This window comes from Colius striatus, chromosome 20 (assembly GCF_028858725.1).
Source record: "Colius striatus isolate bColStr4 chromosome 20, bColStr4.1.hap1, whole genome shotgun sequence".
NCBI classification, from domain to species: Eukaryota; Metazoa; Chordata; class Aves; order Coliiformes; family Coliidae; genus Colius; species Colius striatus.
The window spans coordinates 4489355-4516351 of NC_084778.1; the positions used below are offsets into that span (position 1 = coordinate 4489355).

General features: G+C 37.2%; 2 protein-coding genes across 2 annotated transcripts; one reads left to right on the forward strand and one right to left on the reverse strand.

Moving 5' to 3' along the window:
* Positions 1-275: 275 nt before the first annotated feature.
* TRPV3 (transient receptor potential cation channel subfamily V member 3) lies at positions 276-15952 on the forward strand. Its single transcript, XM_010202358.2, has 17 exons — positions 276-382; positions 3573-3677; positions 5343-5429; positions 6095-6252; positions 6895-7071; positions 7276-7416; positions 7869-8149; positions 8843-9019; positions 9854-10012; positions 10450-10551; positions 11136-11209; positions 12147-12312; positions 12812-12878; positions 13226-13497; positions 14271-14383; positions 14959-15029; positions 15858-15952. Exons 1-17 carry the CDS (start codon positions 276-278, stop codon positions 15950-15952), a joined length of 2352 nt encoding a protein of 783 aa, XP_010200660.1.
* Positions 15953-18031: 2079 nt separating this feature from the next.
* Positions 18032-26114, reverse strand: ASPA (aspartoacylase). The gene is made up of 6 exons (XM_010202357.2): positions 25734-26114; positions 23156-23351; positions 22114-22207; positions 21238-21345; positions 20209-20318; positions 18032-19680 (listed from the first exon to the last, which is right to left on the reverse strand). The coding sequence occupies exons 1-6, from the start codon at positions 25970-25972 to the stop codon at positions 19471-19473; spliced, it is 957 nt and encodes a 318-aa protein (XP_010200659.1). The 5' UTR covers positions 25973-26114; the 3' UTR covers positions 18032-19470.
* Positions 26115-26997: the final 883 nt, after the last annotated feature.

The following is a 26997-nucleotide window of genomic DNA, read 5'->3' on the forward strand; positions in this document are numbered from 1 at the left end:
TGCTGGAATTTATAGTTCTTGAGGATTTATGCTATCACTTTTAATGGCCTTCTTCTTGGAACGTAATTTAATCCGTCATGAATATAACCCTCCAGCCTTGACACACAAAATGGCCTGTAAGTGCTTATGAACTGAAAAAAAAATGAAAATCTTTGAGAAAAAGACCAAGATTTGTGTCCTTACATGTGAAGAGACTGTAAACAGACAATCTGGTCACTGTACTTTCCTCAAATGAACAGGAATTAAGTAACTGTGAATCTGTCTCCTGCAGAAACATGATTAAAGATAACACCGAAATTATTCCACTAATGGGCAAGAAAACAAACCCGTCTGGTATTCCCCCTTCAAACCAGCCAACTGAAAGCACTCCCACAAAGAAAAGGTAGGACTCCAGCTCAGTCTTAACCACTAAAACTTCCTCTTTATGTGTAGCTATTTGCACTGAAATATCACTAACATCTTTCTTTGTGCTGAATATATGAGCATAGAAGAGTATCCTGGTTAGGTAAACATATGGTGTGTGTACTCCAATGGGACAAATATTTAACCCTTATCCTAGAAACATCAGACTCATGCACCAGTCTTTTAAGCTTGTATCTCATTTCAGCTGGGCTTTCTACATCTACTCTGTACACCTCTATAAGTGTACGAGAGTGTGGTCTAATGATGGTTGGTATTTCAACAGGAGAAGGTAGAGTGATCTTCTTTAAGACATCACATAGCAGGGTACCCGAGATTTTTATGTAAGAGGTACTGGCCTGAAAAAAGGGAGCATTTCAAATTGAGTCCCACATGGGAATGTGGCAGGTTCTGGAGAGGCAGAGGTGAATTAAAAAATGAGGGCTGGCTGAGCAGGAGGTTTGAAAATTCCTCTCACAGGCAGAAACCTGAATTCACTCTGTTTTTCATAAGACTTCACTATTTTATTTTATAAAATATTAACTTTCATTCATAATTTATGCTGGAGAATTAATACAAGGATTAAGGGTTTGTATTTAATATGAATGGGGAAATACAAGTAGTACTTCATCCCTGATACAATGCCATTGAAGTCAACTAAGTTACTGTAGAGTGAGCATGAGTTTTCATTCATAAACTCTGCACTCTGTGGCTAATTACTAGCTATTGTGGCAACTTTTGAAACTTTGAAGGCTTAGGCAATTGTGGCTCTTCTGATATTTCTAATTCTTAATAATCATAGGAATCACTTTCCACAGAAATGGTGTCATCAATTATTTGAGACCCACTTCCTGGGTGGCCCAATTTGTCTTTCTGTCGTTAAATTCAAAAATAGAAGCTCTTTGGCAGCATAAGGGTGAGATGAGGTGCCTGAACAGCTCATAATACACTCAGTACTTCAAAAAGGGGCAATTCCAGGGAAGATTGTGTAGTTATAACAAATACTGGCAACCACTACCCCTCAATTATCTAAACTCGTATCTCACATTGTTTTGTGGCACCAGTAACAGTAATCTTGAGGTTTTTCCCACCTCTCAACCAAGAACTCAGGGTGTGGCTGCCAACATTCCTGCAATATAAGGAACAAAGATCACGTGAAATTTAATGCAGAGGTTTAACGTGTTCCATTAATTATATGTTTCTGTGCTGCTGTACTTCTGTTGCCTCCAAATGCTTCCTTCTGCTGTGCCACTGAGCAGCTAGCGTGCTTCCAGGGGTGACAGCTCTCACTCGACAAAATGTACTGGCAATACGTACTTTCTGAAAAGATAATGACTTCCCCTTCTTGAAGGTATTTGGGTGGACTAACAGTATATAATTAAGTACAGGAAAACCAACAGGCAGGCTGGGAGGAGTGCTGCCAGTGTTGTCAGAGCCTGATTATGTTTGTGGGTAGTGCTCCTGAGAGCGTGCACCATGGCCACGTAAGCACCTGGATATTTGTTGGCAGCTGCCCACTGGCTTTGCATGGTGGCAGGTTTTTTTTACCCCAGTGATATCCCCAGATAACCCACATGTCAGGATAAGTTGAGTATGTCAGGGTCCAAAATAGGGTCTACTTCATAGCTCTTGTATATCTATGAGAATCCAAACTCTTTAGCATGAACACTCTGTTGGGAGAGCAGGAGCTGCTCTGGGAGACATCGACCTGTGACCAAGGCCAGGGCATAGCCTAGATCTTGGCACTTCTGGGATTTATGAAGGTTCACTGTGGTCTGCAGCTGGTATTTACCTATTAAGAGAAATCCTGCACTTTATGATCAGGGAATGCAAGAAAGCAGAATGAACCTATGTTTTTTTTCCACTCGTCTTCAGTCTCTCTGCCAAGTCCAGACCCCAGTGAAATAACAGAGATTAACAGCAGCTGGCAGAAATTCTGGCAATGGTCCTGTTTCTCTCTAGGTTTTTCCTGCACTCTGAAGAGGTTCCTTTGCCTAGGTAATTTCAGGGACATGGTCCTGCTAACCAGAAGTGACATTTTACTTGCTGCCTGCTTAGAACACATTCACAGGCACATCTAAAATGTTAGAAGGTCATGCAAGTTTAAACAACTACACACAGTGAATTAACACTTGGATCACCAAGCCATTGGTAAATGAGATACTATTTTTATCAGCTATCAACAGGTTGTTCAGTAGTGTCCTAATAATATAGTGCATTTTAGCATCAGCACATGTACTTTAATTCAGCAGGATTCTTTGGGGAAGATGCAGTTAAAAAAGGAGAAAGAAATACCCTATAGACTAAATCATAACTATTAGGTGAATTGCAAACATTTTCCAGGTGACTACTGAGGCATCTTAGAAATGTAAGGCAGTTTCTGAACAATAGGCCATGTGGGAGTCCCAACATCCACCACTGCAGCCCCTGGCTTTGATGAGATGTAGCAATCTTTTAATGAGATCTACTAATACTAAGCCACTGATTTTAACTCTCAACTCTGCAAGCTTTTAAAAGACAAAATCTTCCTATTCTTCTCATGTTCCCTTTTCTGTGTTGTTTCAAAATTAATGGTTATAAATACCTATTAAAAATGATAGGAAAAATAAATAGCTAATTGTCCTGCACTGACAGGCAGGATTGCACATTCAGTCCTGGGTGGTGGAAATGCCTGATGTCATTTAACAGGACACCTTTCAAACTTTCTGAAGTGATGATTATCACTGCTGATGGGATTTAAATGATCCATTCTGATATCTCCTGGCTGAAGAAATAGGGACTAAAAAGCAGCATGTGCTTGTGTGTATTTGCATGCAGGGCTGTCCCATAAATATCTGGTGTTGCACTTAGCACAGAGGTTGGGCACAAGGCTGTTTTTAGGCTGCTGGGGTAACTGCTTAGACATGTCAGGATCTGATGCCTCATGTCCCAAAAATATCTCAGGATCTTTTGCCCATCTGGCAGCATGAAAGTGTTGGGCAGAGTGTTGGAGGTTGGGATTGCCCCAGGGGCAGGTAGATAAGCTTCTGTTCCAGCGTCCTATTAGGTATAATGCCAGAAAAGATAAATTGTCAAACTTATCCTAGGCACAAAGGTGGAGTGCTTTGCTTATTGTATGGTTGAGCTTGGCTTTTTGTTTGCTAATATTTTCTTAACTGCACTCTGTTCAACAGTTCACACTTTTTTCTGGAGATTGATGGTTTTGAAAGCAATGCAACTCCAAATAATACATCTCCCCCTGTGTTTTCAAAACCAATGGATTCAAATATTCGTCCATGGTAAGTTGCAGGTGCACATGCAATAGTCCTACTGCAAATATCTCTCTCTTGTTTTCAGTAGCTACTCCTTATTTCTCCTTAGACTTCAGAGCTAAAATTTCACGTGTCTTTTCTTAGCTTTTGGTCACTTGGAAGACGTATCCATTGGCATTCAGCTGCTGCTAGATGACATATCTTTGAGTTTATGTTGTGCTGGCATTTACAGTGAGTAAATCAGGCTTAAGCTTTTAATAAACTGAAAATCAATTCAGTCTTTCTCTTTTCTTTTATAATCTTGACCTCTTATTTATGACATTTTAGGACCAACTACACACACTTATTGGAGTATTTTCTACTACATGAAGACCACAGCTTAATTTAGCAAACCCCAGCTGTGTGCTGCCATCCTCCCTCTATTGCTCATTAGCAGTCAAACTACATGAAGATGCTGAGCCTGAAATATTTAAAAACAGACATTTTTCCTGAATGGATTGAGAAAAAAAATATGATTGGAAGGAATGCACTTAATTTTTTTTAAATGGTTATTAAAAAATAGCTATTATTGGCTATTAACAGCCAATAATTATGAATAAGGGATATCTGCATCAGATCTAACATAGGACCAGAATGACCAAATGTTTTTGTGCCTGATGAATGTCTGGTTAGCTTTTTGGAATTAGCTGACACTCTTAGTTTGGTTTCAAAAGAGAGGTATCTCAGTTTCTCTGCCTCATTCAGGGACTGACCTGCAGAAGACCCACTTACTTTGTCATCAGATTCCTCACTATTTTATGCAGAGAAAAGATATAGTGAATGAAAATGGACCCTGAACTACCAGCTTTATTTTAAAGGGAAGAGAACATCTGTAGAGCAATGCTGAATCCTTGTATTACTGCCCATACATCTGTTTTGTCAATAACTAATAGTACAGGCTCTCTAAGTTATTAACCTGAGGTAGTTCACCAAACCTGAACCCTATACAAAGCACAAATACAAGTAAGAAAAAATAAATTACTTTTAAAGTCAAACCTGCTTCTAAGAATGTCTGGGAATGATGCTGTACAGAATTGTCTGTACAGCAATTACAAAATACCAATGTCATTGAAGTCCTTTAAATGTATTACCTAAATACACATTTAGGGCTCAGTCCTCAATTTCTTTTAGCTGATGCCTCGATTTGAGTCAGCTGCAAAATGCTCTTGATTTGCCTACAGTGTACTGTGTAGTAAATCTTCAGGTAAATCACTTTCATTGTGTCCTTGCAACACATGCATGGTTACTGATGTAGCACTTGTTTTATGGCAGATGACAAATTAAGCACATGAAAAGGGAAAATGTAAGCTTCAAGCATTCAGGATGATGCATAAGAAGCAGTGATTGTTAAAACAAAAATTCCCACAGTTTCAGGATCTGTATTGAAGTAACATAGTGAAACACAAACCAAGTTGCTTCCCTAATGACTTTTTAAATATAATAAAATCCTGTGGGCCTCTTCATTTTTCCTACTACTTGAAAATTCAAGGGGCAGATAAAATGACTGAACTAAAAAGCACCATGTCAAATTAGACTAATTTTATCTCCTCTATAGCTGCTGCTTCCCAGTATTGACTGATTCTTCATGCAGTTTGCCAAAATATCTTCCAACATCTTTCTGACTTGACACTTATGCTTTTCTGTTTTCTGTAGTGCATCTGGGAACGGAGAAGATATGGATTCCCCACAGTCTCTTCAGGATGATGCCACTGAATATAGCCCTAATGTAGGCAGTTGCTGGTGAGTGGAGACATGAAGCATTTCTTAGTACATTTTCAACTGATTTAAGTCTATGATAGTTTAGCTACTGCCTATTTTGCCTGCCATATTTTAGAAATAAGGTTTTTCAAATCTCTTAATTAGTCTGAGGATTACTTTCATAAACTCTTGGTTTCCTAAATGACAACACAGGACATAAACACTATGAACAACTAGGCATGAGCTAGGAGTGTTTCTAATTTGGAGGGAAAATATTAAGTCATTCTCATTCCAGAACAATGTATGATGAGGAAAGTTATGTGAGGTTAAAAGCTATCTTCTGCTATGATTGGGATGGGTGCAACTGGAGTGCAGCATCAGGTAATTTAAGACAGTGAAGTCAGTGAGTTGTGGACAGATCAAAGAAGCATTTTTTAGTCTTTGTTTTAGAAGAATGGAAAAACTGGAAAAAAAACCCCAATTAAATACTTGACAAATGTACATTGAAAAGTGTACCTTCTCAATGGCCACTTAACTGCAAACAAGCAATCTGCAGAATCATTCTGATATCCATGCCAAAATAGATATGGAAGCACAGCAGGTTTGTGTAGTCTGGGGCAAGCAGCTCTATTTCTTTTTCCTCTTATGTAGAAAATAAACCACAGAAAACTGGATGAGCCATTTCATTATTATTTGTTGTAATTCAGTGCTACCATATCACAAGGAGCAGAGCAGACTAATGCCAGGAAGAATTTGAAAAAGTACCTCTTTCGGGCAGTATCTGAGGGGAATCTGGAGGAGCTGCAGTGTCTGCTGGCAGAGCTGAAGGAACGCTCAGACGCCTGTAGGACCATGAGCGTGCCAGGTAAGCTGTGCAGTCACCCGAAGGAAATTGTCAGCTCTTCTGGCACCATATGTGTAGCCTAAAACTGAGGGAAATACCTCTCATGCAACAGCTACTTGCCTGTGAATTTGCAGTGTCATGTATGTTACGTTTTTAAATGAAAGCTTAAGGTGTTCCATCAGCCAACTCCTTGCTGCCTCTGAGGCAACGCTGGAGAATTTGTCTCCTCCTTGTGTTCCACAGAGGGTCTGTCCACAGCCATACCCAAGATAGTCTTTGTAGCACAAGACTCAAAGCTGATGTCTCTACCCAAACTGCAGTCACATTGCAGCATAGACAGGGCTTGTGATGTGTGCAATGTGGCAGAATGGGCAGAGAAGTTAGGAAAGAGTTCTGTGTCTGTCTGGAGTTACCATGGCAGTGGGATGTGTGAAAGAGAAACCAAGTGCATTGTCTACCTTAGTAATTAGTACCACAACTCTGAGTGCATCATCTCACTAAGTATACATAGCTCAAACACAAAGTGAATAGGATGGAGTAACTGGCAAATAATGTATGTTCTTACATATCCCTCAGGTTCCACCCCTGGTTATCAAAAGATTCGAATTCTTTTCCATCCCCTTCAACAGATAATTATGATCTAATCTCAATTCACTCTTGTAGATTATCTGATGAAAAAATTCACAGCTTCGGATACTGGCAAAACTTGTTTGATGAAAGCTCTGCTGAACATCAACCAAAACACAAATGACATAGTGAACACACTACTATCCTTTGCAGAAGAAAATGGTATTTTGGAGAGATTTATCAACGCTGCATACACAGAAAATGCATATAAAGGTATTGCTGTCTGATACCTCTTTCAGAGATATGGTTAAATATCCCCCATAAAAGTAATGCTTTCTTCAAACATTCTAATGATGGCTTAAATTCCTAAACCAACTTTGATTTGTTACCACTGCTGCTATCCATTGTGAAGCATCATTAATGTTTTATAATATACTGAAGGGATTCAATGCTAAATTCTTGTGTCTGTTGTTCCAGGCCAGACAGCTCTAAACATTGCCATTGAAAGAAGACAATATGAAATAACTCAGAGCCTCATAGAAAAAGGAGCTGATGTCAATGCTCATGCCCAGGGTATTTTCTTTAATCCCAAACATAAGCATGAAGGCTTTTATTTTGGTAAGTGGAAATGCAATCTCTCTGGAAAAGTTGGGAAGCAATAACCAGACAATTAAGGCAGTATGGTAGACAGCAAGTGTGAATCATTGCTGTAGCTAAACCTAGATTGGGAAACTCACATCACAAGATATAAAAATGGCATAGTACCTTCTGCAGAAGCATCTGGGCAGAGTGCAATCTATTATAAACTAATTATAAAATGGTTGTACATTTATAAAAAAGAAATTGTAAACGCTGAGTGGCAAATAAAATGCAGTGAAGCTGACTTTCAACATTTTCTCCAACTAATGTTTTAATGCAATTTAGGCTTTTCCAAAACAAGAGCTAAGTTCAGTCCAATCAATATGCAAATATGGTTTCATATCTCAAGATGCTTGATGCAGTCACTCTTTTCTAATATGATTTGAATGCTTGTAATAAAACCTGAACATACACATGTTACAATTTTGTAGGTGAAACTGCACTGGCATTAGCTGCATGTACCAATCAACCAGACATCATTCAACTGTTAATGGACAATACCAGGACTAATATTACTTCTCAGGATTCCAGAGGAAACAACATCCTCCATGCATTAGTTACCGTGGCAGAGGACTCCAAAACCCAGAACGACTTTGTCATCCGGATGTACGATATGATTCTGTTGAAAAGTAAAGACAGAAATTTGGAAACAACAAAGAATAAGGAGGGTTTGACACCACTACAATTAGCTGCAAAAACTGGGAAGTTAGAGGTAGGTATTATTTCAGTAGCATCTAAGAGAAACTAAGTATGGAGAAAGGGTCAAGGGCAACCACGCACTCAGACGTTAGTGCTCTGGCAGGTAGTTTTCCATGCTGGTTATACTACACTACACATCAGTAGAATTTAGTGAGCTGATTTTGTTCAAAATACAAGCAAGTATTTTTATTGCAATGTTGCTTCTGCCCTTCAAGGTTCCCCTCTAACAGCCTATCACTGTACAAAATACACCTGCTGTTGTACAGAACTTCAGAAATACTGCATTTATTACAATAGTACACTTACACAAGATATAGTCTTTGGGTAATTCCAGTAACTCACTAGAACTGCTCTGTTATGGTACTGTAGAATTTGACTTTCATAAATCAACTGTAAAGAATTGACAGTGGCATAATTTAGAAAGCAATTGATTAAGTTATAAATGTGAATGCATGGAAAATTGTACTCTCTTCCTTTAGAAAAATGTCTCTGTCAGAAAATCTGGAGGCATTAGAAATACTGTATTTATTTCCTAGAAGTCTGTCATCTGTTGACGTTGCTTACTGAATAACAATTACAAATATATTGGATTGCACTGCTGTAGCAAATGTGATAGTTAAAAGGGGCTTGGGCAAGTATCTATGTGTGCTTTCTCCTTTCCCATGAAGAAATCATCTGCTTACAAATGATTCTGTTAATGTTTTAGATTCTGAAATACATCCTGAGCAGAGAAATAAGAGATAAGCCTAATAGGAGCCTGTCAAGAAAATTCACAGACTGGGCTTATGGACCTGTTCAGTCTTCTCTTTATGATCTGACAGAATTAGACACCACTGCAGACAATTCAGTATTGGAAATAATTGTCTATAATACAAATATTGGTGTAAGTTACCTATTTCTATATTTGTTTTTTTTCCAGCAGTACACTCGTTTCAGATGTGTTAGCCTAACATTTAACTGAATTACTTGTAAACCACTGAAGAGTAATTTTTGGTTCTCAGTTTTGTATCAAAAATGCAAGATGGATTTTCACAGAATCATAGAATGGTAGGGGTTGAAAGGGACCTTTAGAGATCATCTAGTCCAACCCCCCAACTCTTTATACCTCATTTTATATCTCTGTAGGTTGCCAACGGTCAGAGAACATGCATTCATCTCCTGAAACACTGGCTAGGCATTTTGGGATTGGTTTTTCAACAAATGAAGCATTAATTTGCCTTGCATAGGAACATAAATATTGCCCAGGTAGTCAAACTAAACTAGTGTCTTGTGTCCATGGAGTGGCCACTAACAGCTGCCTGAGACAGTGCATGAGAAGGGGACAAAGCAAATGGAAATACTTTATGAGACTACTCTGTCTAAAGTTATATTAGCAGGTGTGTATTTTAGGCATCTGGGAAGGACATTATCACAGAAAGTGAGGTTTTCAAAGACAGAATTTTACCTTTGGTAAATTAAAATACTACCATAAAACTTCTGTAGGAAACAAGACCCAAAGTTCACATCACAGGTTTGGCTCAATAATAATTCACCAGAGTATGGCAGGTTACTGCAGCAGGAGTTGGAGCTGTCCCATTGTATCTAGTCAGGTTTGGGTCTGAGCACAGATGTGTTTCTGGGTCATCAAGGATAGATACTGAACAAAATATGGAAAATCCATGCCTGAAATTATCTCAGCTCTTTATAGTTTCTTTCTTAATTATTGTTTTTCCTACAGAACCGCCATGAAATGCTGACTTTGGAGCCTCTCAACTCGCTCCTGCGCATGAAATGGAAGAAGTTTGCACGACACATGTTTTTTATATCATGTTGCTTTTATTTCCTGTACAACATAACACTGACGTTAGTTTCCTACCACAGGCCTAATGAAAATGAAGTGAGTACAGCAGCTTCATCTCAGCACATTTCAGGGGTTTAAAGTGCAATAGTATTTCCTAAATTGTATTTAAAATGCTGAACCATTCAGGTGTCAGAATGTCTGAGAACAGGTTCTCCCACATCAAATCTTTGTACCTGAAAGGAAGAGCAGCTCTAAGAGGGTTTTGCACTTTGTGAAATACAAATACAGAATACAAAGACAAGTAGGGAAATTTCTACCAGTGTGGGGAGGAGGTTTTTTTGTTTTAAGAAAGAAACTTCTGGCATTTCAAATGTAGGTCTTAGGGGGTCAATTCTGTAAATCCACCATGAAGAAAAAGCAGTGAATGGGAGGAAGTTGTGTACTCAGAATGCTGTGTGTGTGAGGCTTGCTGTTACTTGGCCTTTTACTCTTTGGATATGAACTCAGTCTTTCATTTTGGACCTGTCTTACAGGCTCCACCTTACCCACTAGCCCTGACACGTGGTGTAGGATGGCTGCAGTTATCAGGACAGGTGATGGTTATGTTAGGAGCAATATTTTTAGCCATAAAAGAGGTAAGATTTCTTCTTTTTAATAACAAATACACAGCAAAATAGGTAAAAAACCCCTTCTTTAGTCTTATGAACACATTGATGATGAAATATATTTGGAATATCTTTATATGTGTCATGTCTAAAAGTGTTTGACACAACACATCACTTATTCAAATGACAGGGAATATGTATTTGAATAGAACTGTATTGCTCTGGGAAGCAAATACAACAGATTTTCCTGTCAAATTCTCAAGAGAGATATTGTGTATTTGTATAACATTGATATTGTCAAATTACTGGCTTTAAGGACACTTTTGAATTAGGACCTGTAATAGGAAAAAAAACCCCAGAGTACAGCTTTTACTGTACACTGTAATCAAAACCAGTAACTAACAGTTAACTGTGCCAGACACAACAGAAATTTTAACTTAAACATCACAGCCCTATAAAAATGGGCTTAATTTGGGAAGTTGTGTCTTATCAGGAGACAGATGGTTTGGGTTTTATTCAGAAGACCAACTTCAATTAAATTGTTTTGAAAAATCTATTTTGAGGCTGGCCTTGTCTTACTGCCATTTCTATCTTTTATCTGTCTGTCCACACAGAGTGTAGCCATCTTTCTGCTCAGGCCCTCAGACCTGCAGTCAATTCTCTCTGATGCATGGTTCCACTTTGCATTGTAAGTCTGTCACGTATATATTTTGTGCTATATATGAAATGCTTGTCTATCTCATGGTCACAGAGAATGTGCTCCTGTAGCAGATGCTCACTTATTCTCTAGATTATTAGTTTTCAGAGGGATGGGTGTGATCTTACATGCAGCTTTTCAATAGCACACAGTAATGGTTGGACAGGTCAGTAACAATACTGGGGCTAATGCTACAGGCTGGATTGTTTTTCCAAAGAGCAGTACTGTCTTTAGCTTCTCCTGATGCTGCAACTCTTTAGAGCTGTATGTAAAGAAATATGTTTAAGAAACCTGGTTAATAAACCAGATGTCATTTTCCACTCCTCTGGACTCCATTAGGAAGGAAAAAAAGCACGGAGCAGGTTCAGCTGGCTGATGGGACGGTCTCATAGCTGGCCTAGATAAAGCACAGATTATTCCCTCTCATTTCCAGCATATGACTGTTGGATCAATAAAAAGAGAGGTGGCTTAACTCTACCCTTCTTCCTTCTCCTACAACCACACTGATATCAGTCTTGTGCTACTGAAAATCTGATCTACATCCTCTCACAGCAGGATGATGACACACCTTCTCCTAATGTCTTACTTGATTGTGAAAAATGTGTAACAATTCTAACAATTTATTAAGATAAAACTTCAATAAATGGCTTCAGAGATGCATCATGTCTTTCTCAGCCAAATCTGCATTGACCAGCTATTTTGGGGAGTACAGTTTACTTAAAGTGAGCTTTAATAAAAATAATCCTAATATGTGAATGTACTACCTGTACCCATCTATTTTATTGTCAGACTGTAATGGTGATGTTCATAGGGGAGGATAGAATTTAAGCATAAGAAGCAAACAAGTCTTGTTTTCATATTTTTCCATTATGTTGTGGTTTTGTGCTAGTAATTTCTCTTTTCAATACATGTGTTTGTTTTTTAACAGTTTTATACAAGCTTTGCTTGTGATCTTCTCTGTCTTTTTGTACTTGTTTTCCTACAAAGAACACCTCGTGTGTCTTGTTTTGGCAATGGCCCTGGGATGGGCTAATATGCTCTATTTCACCAGAGGTTTCCAGTCCATGGGCATTTACAGTGTTATGATTCAAAAGGCAAGTTTGTTTTCTCTTGTTTTCCTGACTTATGATGCTTGTTTGATATGATACAGGCCCAATCAAGCATATTCAGTTATTCAGATATTGAAATTTCTTATTGTCATTTGCTACATACTATTTCAGCAGAACACACTAAATCACTTCAAGGGCACAAACTGGTTGATATCTTCAAATTAACATTTTATTATATTAAGCATGTAAGCATTGTGGTTTTTCAGCTCATGTAGTTGTGTTATTTAACTGCATCATATGCTTCAATGCCTATATTGTACAGAGTTAGTCTTCTGTGGACAGCACACCAGGCTCTCAGTCATGAGATAAGAAAATAAACCTAAATCTTCCCTGAGTTGCTCCTTGCGACTACAACCAATTTGCTTAATGAAAGCAATCTGACCCTTTAGGGTGTGCCACACATTACATATATTCCTGCACAGTTCATAAGCATAAAACTGGCTTTCCATTTTCATGTCTGATAAATACTTCATTTGTTTTTTAGGTCATCCTGCAAGATGTGATAAAATTTTTAGTTGTCTATATCGTGTTTTTGCTGGGATTTGGCGTAGGTAAATATTACTGGAGAAAAGCACTGAGGCTCTGTGTGAGTAAAAGTTTCAGCATTATTATGACTAAGAACTCTGTTATCATGATGAGAGCTCATGTTGCAGTTTCTTCTGGATATTAAAAAGCCAGGTTTTGAGATTTAAACTGTCTATCTGAACAGATAAGTAATTTGGCTCTTGCTCAATGGCCTTCAATTTCATTTGGAGGTGGGCTCTTGCTGCTTCCCAGTAATCTGTCACATACCTGCAGCTCTGCCTCCTAAGGAGTGCATGTTGAGTTCTTTAGGATAACATGCCACGTATGCATAAAGCATTATTGTGATGAAAATTTTCTCGTGCTTTCTTCTCAGCTCTCGCTGCATTGATTGAAACTTGCCAGGATGGCAGTGAATGCCATTCCAACAGCAGTCTGGGGCCTGTTCTGATGGATCTTTTTAAGCTCACCCTAGGACTGGGTGACCTGGAGATCCAGCAAAATTCCAAGTATCCTGTGCTATTTCTTCTGCTTCTCATAACTTATGTCGTGTTGACTTTTGTTCTTCTCTTGAACATGCTGATTGCATTAATGGGAGAAACAGTGGAAGATATTTCTAAAGAGAGTGAGCACATCTGGAAACTGCAGGTTTGTTTGTGAGTTAGTTTGCTTAGTGAAGTTTAGATGCATTGGCTAAAATCTGAGCTGTACCTACAGTAAATTACCAGCCTGACAGAAGGAGTTAAGTATGAACAGTGCTAGACTCCATTTGTGTATGTGTAAAAAATAATGGAAATAAGCAATTTTAGTGTTAGGATATTGTAATAACTTGAGAATTAACAGCTATCCTAAAGATAATCTTATGGCTTGGATTTTCAGCCTCATGCACTGTCACATACCGTTATGACTTTCATTACCTGTTTCATCACCTGCCCAGAGATCCGTAGAGCAGCACGCTCTGCCAGTCCATCCCTTCAGTCTCAGCAGTGCATGAGCTCATTCCAATTTCATAGACCTTATCTGAGCGTGGCCTTTTACCAAGATTGGACAGCTCTGAGTTCTGAGTGCCTTGGAGAGCACAGTCGTGATCAGGATTGGAGATGCTTTGTGTGGTGGGCAGCATCCCACTGAAGTTTACTTATATCTATGGCTGTGGCAGCATGTGGCATTGAAGGTGTGAGATTTCCTGACTCTGCTCTGAAAAGGCCTTTTGTGGTGGGGCTAATGACAGAAGGCTGTGGGCTCCCTTTTTGCACATGCAATTACTAAGTGGCATGTGCTGCTGTTGGAATAGGAGTTGGTTGTGGATGGAGGTGTGACGTGTCATGGTGAAACGTGGAGCCTTCAAAGTGTCGATCCCGTGAAATCAGACAGTTTTGAATATGGCTAACCACACTCATGTCACTATTTATTGTTAATAGAGAGCCAGAACTATTTTGGAGTTTGAAAAATTCTTGCCAAAATGTTTGAGGAAAAGATTCCAACTGGGAGAACGGTGTAAAGTGGCTGAAAATGACACCAGGGTGTGTTTAAGGTAAAGCAAAGCTACAATACTGTGCTATCCACTCAGTATATATTTCTCCTTTTATTTCTACAAGTTATATTAGGTGTACAAAAATCAGATTTGGGTTTTTTTCAGTTGAGACCACTTTTTTTTAAACAAGAGAAAACCTTCTGGGCTTTTTATGCAGACAGTTTTGTGGTAAGAAAAATAACTGTCAGCTTCATTATGCTTTTAATGTACAAGTATCAAGTCAGCTTGCAGTACTTTGTCATAATCTCATTTGAATGTTAGCTTAAAAGTAATTAAATTGATTGCTAATTGATGTTTACCATACTAAAGAATATATTGCTATGCTATTTTGTGAAAACAAATGTTTAAGGTGAGTTTCAGGACCTTACTCATAATGTGGGCAATTACTAAGTAGTCCTAGTGTCATTCTCACCTTCGTGTAGTACATTACATTCAGCCTTTTTAGTACTAGCAAAGCAGGTGAGGATGGTAACATATGACAATCCCAAGAAGGAACAAAGAAGTAAAGGTGAAGTGGAGCTATATTGCTGGGAAGCTATGCATGCTAATAACACAACTTCATACAATATAAACAGGATTAATGAAGTGAAATGGACCGAGTGGAAAACACACGTTTCGTTTATTAATGAAGATCCAGGGCCGACAGGTACCGCAGAATTTCACATCATCGTCTTTGTCAAATTGGTGTTCTTCTAAGAAATGCTTCAATATATTTTTATACCTTTAAAAATACAAACTCATAATCTAGATATTCAACCACTCTACTGCTAGGGAAAGTCATGGCATGGCCAGTATGGCAGGGGTGTTAAATGATTTTTAAAGATTTGGAGAGAGGGTTGGTTACAAACTCTCCTTATTTACACCTTGGCACCAAATTACAGTGGTTTTACCTTTTATTTTTCTCCAAGCAGTTATGCTTGATCTAAGCTTAACTTTTTCTTATGGCATTTGATTGGTATAAGGCTGGAGAACTTTGTAATAGATAGAAAATAGGGTTTTTTTTTTTTGAAGTTGTCACAAAGTCTGCTATTTTTAACCCTAGAACATTCATGTTTGTGTTTTGTGATAAATACTGGATGACAAATTACCCCTCGTGAATGTCGATGAGGAAATTCAAGATACCCATCTGCTGACAGTGTTGGAAGAGTAACAGAGAAATGGCCCAACTGTGAGGTGTCAGCTGTTCCTCTGGCAGCAGGCAGCAGTTTACCACGGGGGCATGTGAGGACCTGGGAGACTCGCTGTGAAGTTTGCTGGAGTCAATTAGCATTTGTATTGCTCAGTAGAGTGAGCTCAGTAATAATGGCAAGGGGCAGGCAGGGAAAATTCTGTCTCAGATATGGTAGTAAACTGACAACTTGCTGCTTAAATAAATGCTTGGTTTTTAACTGGAAAAAATAGATGTGCAAAACTTTGCTCTTGCATATACAGTTTCTACCATATCCTCTTTTGTTTATAATGCATTTTTTTTCAGATCCAAGCAAAGTTCAAGATAATTCAAGAACTAATAGCAAAACCACCCTGAATACATATGAAGATATGGATGATTTGCCTGAAACTTCTGTTTAGTTGTGCTGTTGGGGTATGTGGTTGTTCTGAAGGTTAAAAGCATCAGCAGTAGCTGCTGAAAGCTTGGTTGGTATTTGGGGCAGCTGTAGGCAGCTGGAACAGAAACTTTCAGTGACATGGTCTGATGGCTTTAACCAGTTTAATCAGGGCAGCTAAGCTAAAATAAAATGGACTATTTCACTGGTTCAGTTTTCAGCCTCCTGAAAACTATTGCTATCCAAGTTTGCATGACACTGCTCAAACTTGGCTCTAGACCTTTTACTGCATAAATAAGGTCAAATGCGAGATATTTCTTCCTTTTGTGGAAAATTAAGGCCATCGTGACCCCAATCTGCTGTCTTTTGGAATCTCTAACTCATGAGAAACATTTTGTATGCTGAAAAAAGTTAAGTTCTTGTCGTGGAGAAAAGAAAGGCATTTCAGTTCTGAAGACTACTAGATGAAGTATGTTCTTTTGAAATAACAGCATTCTGGATACATTTAAAAGTCTTGTATTGACTGTCAGTGTTACTGGAGGCTTGATCCCACAAGTTGGAGAAAGCTGCTTCAGGTCTCATTAGCTTTGCCTGATCTGTTTTCCTGTGTGTAATCACTAGGGCATACTGTGGTGGTTACTGCTTTTTATTTATTACTGTCTATATGTGCCTTCTCATAAAACAACAGGGCAGGGATATAATTTGTGATGGAGAATACCTTGGGTTTGTTTAGCCACGTTTTTACTTTTCTTACTCAGCTTTGCCATGTTCTTATGTCTTGCTGCCTAAAATAAGTTATCACATTGGAAGTTCTTCTGGTAATTGCCTTCTTTATTGAACCAGTTCAGGACAATAAGAAGTCAGTATTTCTACCCAAAATGAACAAAATAAATTCAATGTAATTGCAGTTTTCTAAAACCTTTTTATGTTGTTATACAGAGAATGATGTAATGCATTTCTGTAGCCTTTATTTCACTACCTGTGATGACCTAGTGCTATGAATTATATTTTTAATTTTCTATTTTATGTGTGTGTGCATAAAAAGAGATATTTGTTCTGTGTATTTCTGAATTTCACATGTCTTCAGTGTCATGGGGTTTCACCATATTTATGCATTTGGTGCCTGTTTTAAAGGTGCTATTTAGGAAAGACTCGGGTGAATTCTGTTCTGCGTTTGGATGATAATATGAATTGCATTGGATTCTTACAGCTAAGCCTGCTGTGGGCAAAATGATCCCAAAGATTTTCTTAACACAGAAGAGAGCATGAGGGAACTCTCCAGCGGAAGGAAAGGATAGTGCAAAGCATTTTGCAGGGATGCTGAACGTGGTCCTCGCTACACAACTGCTCTTCTATAGATGCCATATCCTGTGTTTCCTACCACGCATGGCCTGGATGGATGGGATCAAACTGAAATCTTCAATCCAGTTACGTTTTCACAGGGCATAGGAATTTAAAGGGAAGGATGTTTATGCATCTCAATAGACCAATGTAATATCTGAGCATTGTTTGACTTTCTTAGTAGGATATGTGAGTTTGAGGAGAAAAATTCCCGTGGTCTTGGAATCTTTCATCTTCGCTGGTTAATTTTGCACTGAAACTGCCAACAAAGAATAATGCCTTAAGGTCTGTGCAGTTCTGTTTGGATTCTTTTGAGTGCCAGTTTTTGTACAAAAAAATACCTCTTAACATATACTCAGGGATCAGAATCAAACCCCTCTGTGCTGTACTCTGTGTTGCTGCAGGTGGTCTTGTCACTGAAAACAAGTTCAGCCTCTCTGCACTGGACTGAGGTCATGCTGTAGGTGTAGCCATAAAACGGGAAATCACGAAAAAAACCCCCAAAACATGTAAGGAACGTGCTGTGCCAATGCCCAGGTACAAAACTGTGTGAGAGAACTGAGGAAGAGGCTGAAGGGTTGTTTCTAAAAGTTCTTTGCTGAGAAAAAATACCTTCCCTTTGTGGCCACAGAGCTGCACCAGATCACACCTACTGTCTCCTATCTCAAGGCTCTTATCAGGAACACTATGAATAATGACCACAACAGATAATTCTCTACTTTTTATACAGTGTTTACTTAAATAAATAAAGCTTACAATTCAATAAACATCGTCCTGTGTTTTTATTTTATTGCCATAGGAGTTACAGAAAGCAAGGAAAAAAGGATTTTGGCTTAGTAGTAAATAAGGAAAACATCACTTTTCAAAATATGTAATTTGTGGGTTATCTAGACAATGAATCTTTGCATAAGGATGCAATAATTGGATCTTTATGGAAAGCTGTTTGATTTCTCTGTCTCAAATTACTGTCAAATATGTTAAAAACATCTTTAGAAAATGAATTAAATCTCCATTTTCTTCTCTTTTTTTCAGCTGCTCTGACAGGCTTTCTCCCTACAAATACAGAGCAAGCCAGTCTTAAAATTCTGAGAAGTGTCCCCATATGGAATTGTTAATTTCCTTTCTGAAATGCTCAGGTATGGTTTGTACATTGCTCTTATCAAAACCTGAGTAATTACCTCATTTTGCTTTCTTCATTGAAAGCTTTTGGGAGGTATAGCAGTGATTAAAACTTGATATGGAAAATGTTATAAGCAGTAGGTGGATACACCTAGAAAGTTATAAAGCTATAAACTTCTCTTTTCTCCATTGCAACAGAAACTTTCCATGGGAAAGTTTCCATGGGATGAGCACATCTTTTTCTTGCATTTCAGTGTTGTTCCAGTACATTTCCAGCTACTAGATACTTTCCAAATTGACAATTTTGTCTTTAAATTAATGTTAAATGAGAAACAGCTTGAATTAATCCTGTAATACTTTACATGTAAAAAGCTTTAAATTTAATTTTAGTTTATTTTTCCCAGAAATCATGTTTTGGCTTATTTTATATCTTCAGAAGTATAAAAGGAAAACGGAACAAACCCTTAAGGCTCCCACATCAGTAAAGTAGGGATTAGTCACAAATGCATATAATAGAAAGTATACATACCCTCACTCTGTTTCTCTCACCCTGGGTTTTCTTTTCTCATATGTTGTATGTTCTTTCAAGAAATTAGTGTGAAGGATCACTCAGTTTTTAAAAGTGTTGGTTATTGGAGGCTTGGTGTTATAAAGTAGAAATGCTGGAATTTTTGTGGACAAGCACCTTTCTGTGTGATGCTGGCTGTAAGTGGAATGCCAGATGTTGCACACTTTAATCATTTTTTGTCATGTGACCTGACACATTTGATAAAAATATTTATTCTTTGCTTCTGTAGTAACATATCAGAAAAGTAAACAATCGTAATTAGCATCATGGCAGTATATTTCATAGAATCACAGAATGGCAGGGATTCAAAGGGACCTTTAGAGATCATCTAGTCCAACCCCTCTGCCAAAGCAGGTCCATTTACCATTTCATCATAGAAGTGCTCAGCGATGTTAATTAAATTGTCATTTTAAGTTAGATTCTGCATTTATTTATTTATTCCATGAATCACTATTGAATGACACTGGGTTTCACAGAGAAATCAGTTTTTTCTATGCAAAATCCGTGATAAGCTTTTAAGTGTTCTGATCTAAGACTGAGGATCTGATTTGCTTTGCAGTAAGTTTCATTTTTACTGTCTTTACAAAAGCTTGTTTCTTTTCATAATATGCAGCTTCATTAATAAATGTTGGATAGACTGTACAGTCCCCTGCATAGGAAATTACTTCTCCATCAAGAGTCAAAAATAGAGGATCGCCATTGTTCAGTGGCTGCCAGTCTTGATCCTTAGAGAAAGAAAAGAAGTAGAATATATTTACTTTCAAGTATATTTCATGTGATTTCTGAGTTTATGCTCAGGAATTTTTCTCTCTTTATGGAAAAAGCTTCTAAAATAATCCCTTTTAATCTTCAGTACATAATTTCAGGTTTCTGGCCTTCATTTTCAGGCTTGTACGGAATTCACTGATAAAGGTGAACTGAAAGGAAACTGCACGTGCTTGTAACCCCTAAAAACAGGCCCTCAGTTTAGAATCCAAAATGAGATTTCTACTTTAGAATCTAAGCTATCCTATTGCTTTTCTCTTTTTGGTTTTGGGTTCAGAAGTGATGTTAGATCCAGTGATTCCCAAATCACTTACTGAAATACTGTATGACTTTAGTGACTGAACTTACTATATGGAAGGTCTAAAGTATTCAATAAACCCATTGGCAATATTGTTATTTTAATTATTTACTACTAAAAATATATTACAATGTAGTAGAAGCAACACAGGAATACTTATGTCACAAATGGAAACTATTTTCAAGTTTACCTGCAGTTTAGGGTGAATAATAGCAATAACTTCATCGTTCTTATTCCTGGGATAATCTACTTTCTCCATTATTTTAAAAACCTCAATTGTACATGGTGGAAATTCCTTTCCTAGAAAGAATGAAAGTAATTTAATGGCAAAATAACCAACTGGCTGTTAAACAGAACAATGTATTATTTATTCCCTTTGCAATGGCTTCAATCGTTAGGTTGTACCCCATCAAAGTTTACACAGCAGTGATTAGCTCATCTGTCATAAAACTGTCTAGCTCCAGATTTTTCTGGCAAGTGGCAGAAAGATTGTCCACTCATACATTGTAGCATCTGAAGCCCAGATCTAAATTTGCTGCTGAAATGTGACTTTTTCACTGTATACTTAAAATGATGTATTTTGTAGATGAAGAAATCAATGAAAGGCCTGTGTTTGATAGTGCTGCACAACACAGAATGGTATCAGTGGTATTTAATCTTTAGCATTCCAGCACAATAATGGAAATTCTGACACCCACAACTATATTCTTTTCTTTCTGCTTCCAAAAAAAGCCAACAGACAGAATGTTCTCTCCAAGAATTTTAAATAGCTGGTTTTGTCAGTATGTGTTTTGGATAGCAAGCAGTTATAACAAAATTCGACTTCGATTTTAGATCTCAGTGCACAGAAGGCATGTGAATTAAACACTTCTTTCTTAGCATTAATTGATTTATGTTCTCCATGTACTTACTATTATACAAATATTGTTAGCTACCATTTCAGATTCTCAAAGCAACTGTAAGATGAAGATCAAGTATACTTATTCAATCTTCAGAAGGTAGAAATATCCTTAAAGCTACCCAAAGGAGCTATACAGGAATTGTGACTTTCTAAAGCCACACTTAAGTGGTCTAGAGACCAATCCTCTTACCCCTGGCACCCTTTTACCTGTTTAACTGCAAAATGTTGTAGCCCAATCTATCTTTTGAAAACATATTCCCCTGGAACAGTCCACTGACAGGATCCCAGGAAGCTGTATTCTGTCATTACTTACTCTACCTTCATTAAAAAGTTGCACAAAATCCAGGCCATGTTTGACAATCTTCCTCATTTTGTCCAAAGTGTCAGCTCTAACAACACCTTGTGGCTGGGGACCCACCTCCACACCTGTTTGCAGATGAGGGAGATTATTAATAGAGCCATAATGTATCACATGCTTACATTAGAGCAAAAATAGATGTCTGATTGGGTCTGTGGTTTATGTTTAAGAGGAATTGTGAAGTACTGAGTTACATGACCCTTAAGGCAAATAGAAAATGTAGCACACCAGTCAGGATCAGTTTAAAGAACTCTATGTACGCTTCTGGGCATGCTACTGGGGTAAGAGAAATTGTCACTATGTATATTCATTTATCTTATTCTTGTCCTAACTTTCCATGATGCAGTTTAGGGAATTCATTGTTTCATATCAAGAGCAATCTAATGGGGTTTTTCTGTGGTTATGATTTTGATTCCATAATTGGAAAAGTTAACCACTTCCACACAGAACATCATTTCTCCCTGTCTTTGTTAGATCTTCTCTTTCCTTCTTGGCTAACAACCAGTGTTTCAGCCAAGGCTTCTTTAGAGGACAGAAACATTTCTTTTCTGAAGCTGTTACTTCCTCCTTATCCTCATAAATGTTTTCTGCAAGCAGTGGGTTAACTGACTTTAAGAATTTCCATCTGGCTTCTGTATTTCATAAGCCAAGTATAAATCAGAGCCCTTCAGAAGAGGAGGTAATTGTATACATTTGATTCAGCAAATATATTGTCAAACCAACAGCTACTGGTGATCAGAGCACTATATAACATAATGAAATGAACAGATCTGGAAACAGACATGTTTAAAAGTAATTTAGGATGGGTTAAAATAGTCTTTATTTCTCATATTTACCAACAGGATGTTTCGCTACAGATCGAGTTGTTGCATATTTCAGGCTAGGATGTTCAATCAGCAAAACAGGACAGTGTTCTGGAGCCAAAGTGCTCTGTGGAGATGGTTCAAAAATGTCTTTGTTACGCAAACATTTTAAAATGTTGTGCCACAAAAGATTACTGATGCAGAAGTGATTTACACAATGTCTTCAACGTGTTGCCTTTATTTCCTGGCCCTCAAAGTAGGACATCTTTAGAAAACGTACAAAGCTGTATTTGTTGGTCTCCTTTTCATTAACTTGTGCCAGACATGCTCCACTGAACTTTGCTGTCTCCTGATATCACTGAACTCAGTTCTAGTCTTAACTTGCTAACAGGAAGAAAAATGCACTCATTGGTGTTCCAAAACTTAGAATCAAAATTCTGTAAAGCAGATTTCAAGGATTCTTTTATGTTAGATTCTCCTGTGGGAACACAGATTGCAAATTAATCCTTATTTAACCTTCTTTTTTATACAGAAACCTATTTCAGGCCTCTCTCCTGATATGTGCCCACTATTGCTCTTCATATAGTTTTAGACATAAGATTTATATATCTTCAAATATTTCATAAACACTTAGATGGAATACATGTTATAAGATAAAATTAGATGTTAAATTATACCTTGTTCCATTTTTTTAATGTGTCTTCATTCCATAAAATTAATGTTTAACTATTTAGCACGTGATCCGAATTTATCCAAGTTCCTGACAGATCACTGTGAAAGCAGGTTAAATTACATTCGCTTTTATAAATGTTATTCTAATCATTCCTCTTTGCCCATCAGTCTAACACTCATTTTAATACATGAAGATTATGATGAGTTCACATCTGAATTACCTGGTATTATAATCAAATTATTAATTAACTCTGATTGAAAAAAACCACCATCCTAAGCATGATTAAATATTTTAAACATTTTTGCAGAAGAAAATAGTATATTTCAAGAAACTACAATATAATATATAGTAATACATTACAACTAATAATCTATTTTAATAGTTCATTTAAATTAGTTTTACCTTGATATAATGAAACATTTGAATTGTAAAGTCATCCCTGGAGTTTTCAAGAATAAGGGTACCACCCATGTTAGAAGTGGTGTTGTGAAGGTCAAAAATAAGGTCATAGGCATCATCACTACCTTTTGGACCAAATATATGATTGATTTCCTGAGCCCTTCTCACTTCATATGGAATATCTTCCACCTCTGTCCTGCTGTTAATATCAGTACAAAGAAATTAGTAAACTCATTCCATGGCTTTACAGTCAACAAAATATGTATACCCTTTCTTTTTACTTTAATTCTATCATTGGCTGAAGGTGAAATCACCTGTTTAATTACCAGACTCTTAAAACTTGGTGAATTTGTGCTTGAGAAAATGCAAGTATGACTGTTAAACCCATCTTACTATTATGTATCTTGTGCAGAAGACTAGTAAGAATTTTTCACTCTCATTTTAGCTGAAGACCCTTTATCTTATTTTTTTACATCTCCAAATTTCCCCCTATGCAGAAGGCTAATTCAGAATTTATCAGCAACTTAAACCCCTTCCAAGACTGGATCCACCTACTACTGAAGATGGTGTTTGGGTATTGGTCCATGCCCTCTTATCTTGGACATCTTTCACATGGTCTTTTGTAACTTGCTGCATTTTTTGGCTTCTTCTATTCTGATCAGACTTTTACAGTCTATTGTTTTGAGCCCTCCTGGCCCCCAAAGCTCACAGAACATTTTGCTATCTCAAATTTATTCCTGTAAGGTTTTAATATTTGTAACTTCAGGTGCCTAAGTTTGTACTACACTTTGAAAAAATGGTCCTAACCTAAGAAAATGTCTGAGATCTGCTTCCTGTCTGTATAAGGGCTCAATGGGAAACTGATGTATGACAAAGACATCCATCCTGCATATTAACAATGCACAAAGCTCTTGTGGTTTAGACTTGTTCCACAAATGAAATCTAGTTTTGATGACAGGCTTGGGATCCTACACAAGGACAGGACTGACACACTTAATACCTTTTGTGCTAAATTCAGTTTTGCTCAACACAGCTCAAGCTTTCTAATATTCTAATTTTGTAAGAAATAGTCAAGTTGCATAAAGAAAGTTTTGTTAAATACTAACAAAACACTCTACTAACTGCATGGATGTTTAAGCATCAGAAAATGTTGCTGAGAAAAAATATGGGATCACCACTGCTGGAGTATTAGAAATGGCAAGATATTATCTATTAGGAATGTCTACCTGCAATTGTTCTGCTGGTGGGACATGAGACAGACCAGAATTTACATGTGTGTCTGTCAAGCTCCTATTTTTAAGATTCTCTATTTCATATAATCTACCTTTATATTCTTTATGTCTGTCTTTGAAATTTAAGGTTTCTTCACAAAGGACTGTTAATCGAGGTTAATGGTACTCCCACCATGGCTTTCTGTAATGTTGGGATTTCATCCTCCTCTTTCTTATTTTGTAAAATTATCTGTAACCTTGAAAGGTCAAAACTTAAAGTGATTAGGTGAAGGCTTTCCAGTCAGTAATGTTGCAATAGGACTGGGCAACTTAATAGGATTTACTGAGTAATATTAGTTAAAAAATTAAAACAACCTGCAGGTGTCTTAATCTGCTATTTTTTCAAATGTCCTGTGTTCAAAGCAGCTGAAAACAAACAAAACTACTTTTCTTTTCATACATTTGTTCTAAGTAAACAATGAAAAGAATGGCCTCAACACTTACGTGCTAAAAAGTCTGTTTATCTTATCCAGAATAGCCAACAACAAAATTCTGAGATGAAAATCCAGATAAAAGACATGCAAGGTAAGAATAACCATGCTTACAAAATATATGTGGTATAGGTTTCTTGCTGTGATATTCACCTTTACTATTAAGACCTTCCTGAAACATAATTATTACCTATTTAGTATGCAACTATACCAAGCATAAGACTTTCTACAGCAAAATGTGCCTCTGGAATAGATGTCTCAAAATCAGAGAAACATCAAATCCCATTAAAAATGTAAAATCAACTACTGTTTCACAGTAATTATAGATGTATTTCAGTATGGAGACTTCTTGGCTATCATTTTGCCATAGAATACATTATTTCTAACTTGGCGAATTTAAAGGTTTTGTCTTTTACTGGATATAACTGAAATGAAATACACTTCCCTGATTTGTATGCTGTTATTTCAGCTACTCAGATGCCTACCCTTAAATTGCTTTTATCTGCTATCTTCCTGCAAATAAAATTGTACTCTTCTGAGTTCCAAAGCTGAATTACACAAGACGACATGTGAGAAATAATGACTTTCCAACTCAGAACAGCAATTCTTAAGTTTACACAAATAGAGCTAATCTAATACTAATTAAAAATGCTGTGTTTATGTGTTGGTTTCAGACACATCCTACTAGCAATAGTTTTTATATGAATCTGTTAACACACAATTTGTTCTTTTTTGGGTTAAAGGTCAGTAATTTCAACTACATGACTGCACAGTTAAAATAGTAGTGGAACTTGGTAACATTTTAATCTGGGAAGGAAGCTCCTTACAATTTAAAAAAAAACAGAGAAGTAAAACAACAGAAAGTACAGCTATTCTTACCCAAGATTATCAGGGTCAAAAACACGGTTCAGATCACAGTCAATGTATCTAGTACACATCTTCACAGCTCTTGGATTGGTAAGAAATGGTTTCACTTCCATTCCTGTTCTTTGAATCTCAGCTCCGTTCTCTTGCCAGTGCTTGACCAAAAATACCCCTGATAACTCATTGCCATGAGTTCCCCCGAAGATTGCAACCCGTCTTACCGGAGGTTTATCAACAACAGCAGAGGAAGTCATGCTATTCAGCAGCTCTAAGAATTGCTGAAAGCAAAACAGAAAATAATGATAAAGTAAAACTTTCTACTGAGGAGAAAAAAAACCCCTCTTTTTAACAGGAAATTCGTTATGCCTATTTAGGTCAGATGTGAATGAAAGTCAATGAACACTTCTCTAACAGTTTTTGAGTCCTGTTGCAAGACAGGGAGTTGCTAACCTGACACTCCTCCCTCTTGAGGAGCCCTCCCCTTCACTTACCATATTTAGTAATATCTCCAAGGCTGTTAATGGTACTGTTACACAGTTCAAAAGTTAACTTCTCCAGGCAATTTCTATTAATGTATGATATATATAGGTAAATCTTGTGCTAATAACAGCATTAAGAGACTTTTTAATAATAAACTTAAACAATGCATTTAAATATCGATGACGTTTTTGCATTGCAAACTGGGTGCAACAAGTATACTCATGTATGTTTGAAGTTACATAGACATTACAGTATACAAGGGCAGAATGTTTTAAACTGAGACCAGTAAAATGCGAATAGTATCTTGGCTCTAGATCAACACATAATGCTGAAACATCAAGAACTCTCATCTAAAAAAAAAGCAAAAAACTAATGAGTTCCTCAAAGCATGTTGTTGCTTGTATGACCCTTTTTATTTTATGATATCTGAAGAACAGTGGTTAGAAGGAACACTAGCTGAAATTAAAGTGTAATTTATCCACAACTGACTTACCTAGTATTTCTGGCTCCAGTTCACTCTCAGGATCTGCTAACACAGATGTCTAACACATTGGATCAGCTTTGCCAGTGACTACCTTTCTAACTTCTGCAATCTCTTTCTCTCAAACAGAAACAGATATAGACCACAATGGGACAACAGTTCCCAAAAAAACCTTAGTCAACAACTCAATTTTTTTCTGTTTCCAAAAGCATTCGTATAGGGTCCTGAAAATTAAGCCAAAGAGCAGCCTTAACCTCCAGCATGAGGATCAAAACACTTAGAAGAAAAGGTCTTAATAACAGAAAATAAGTTTAACCT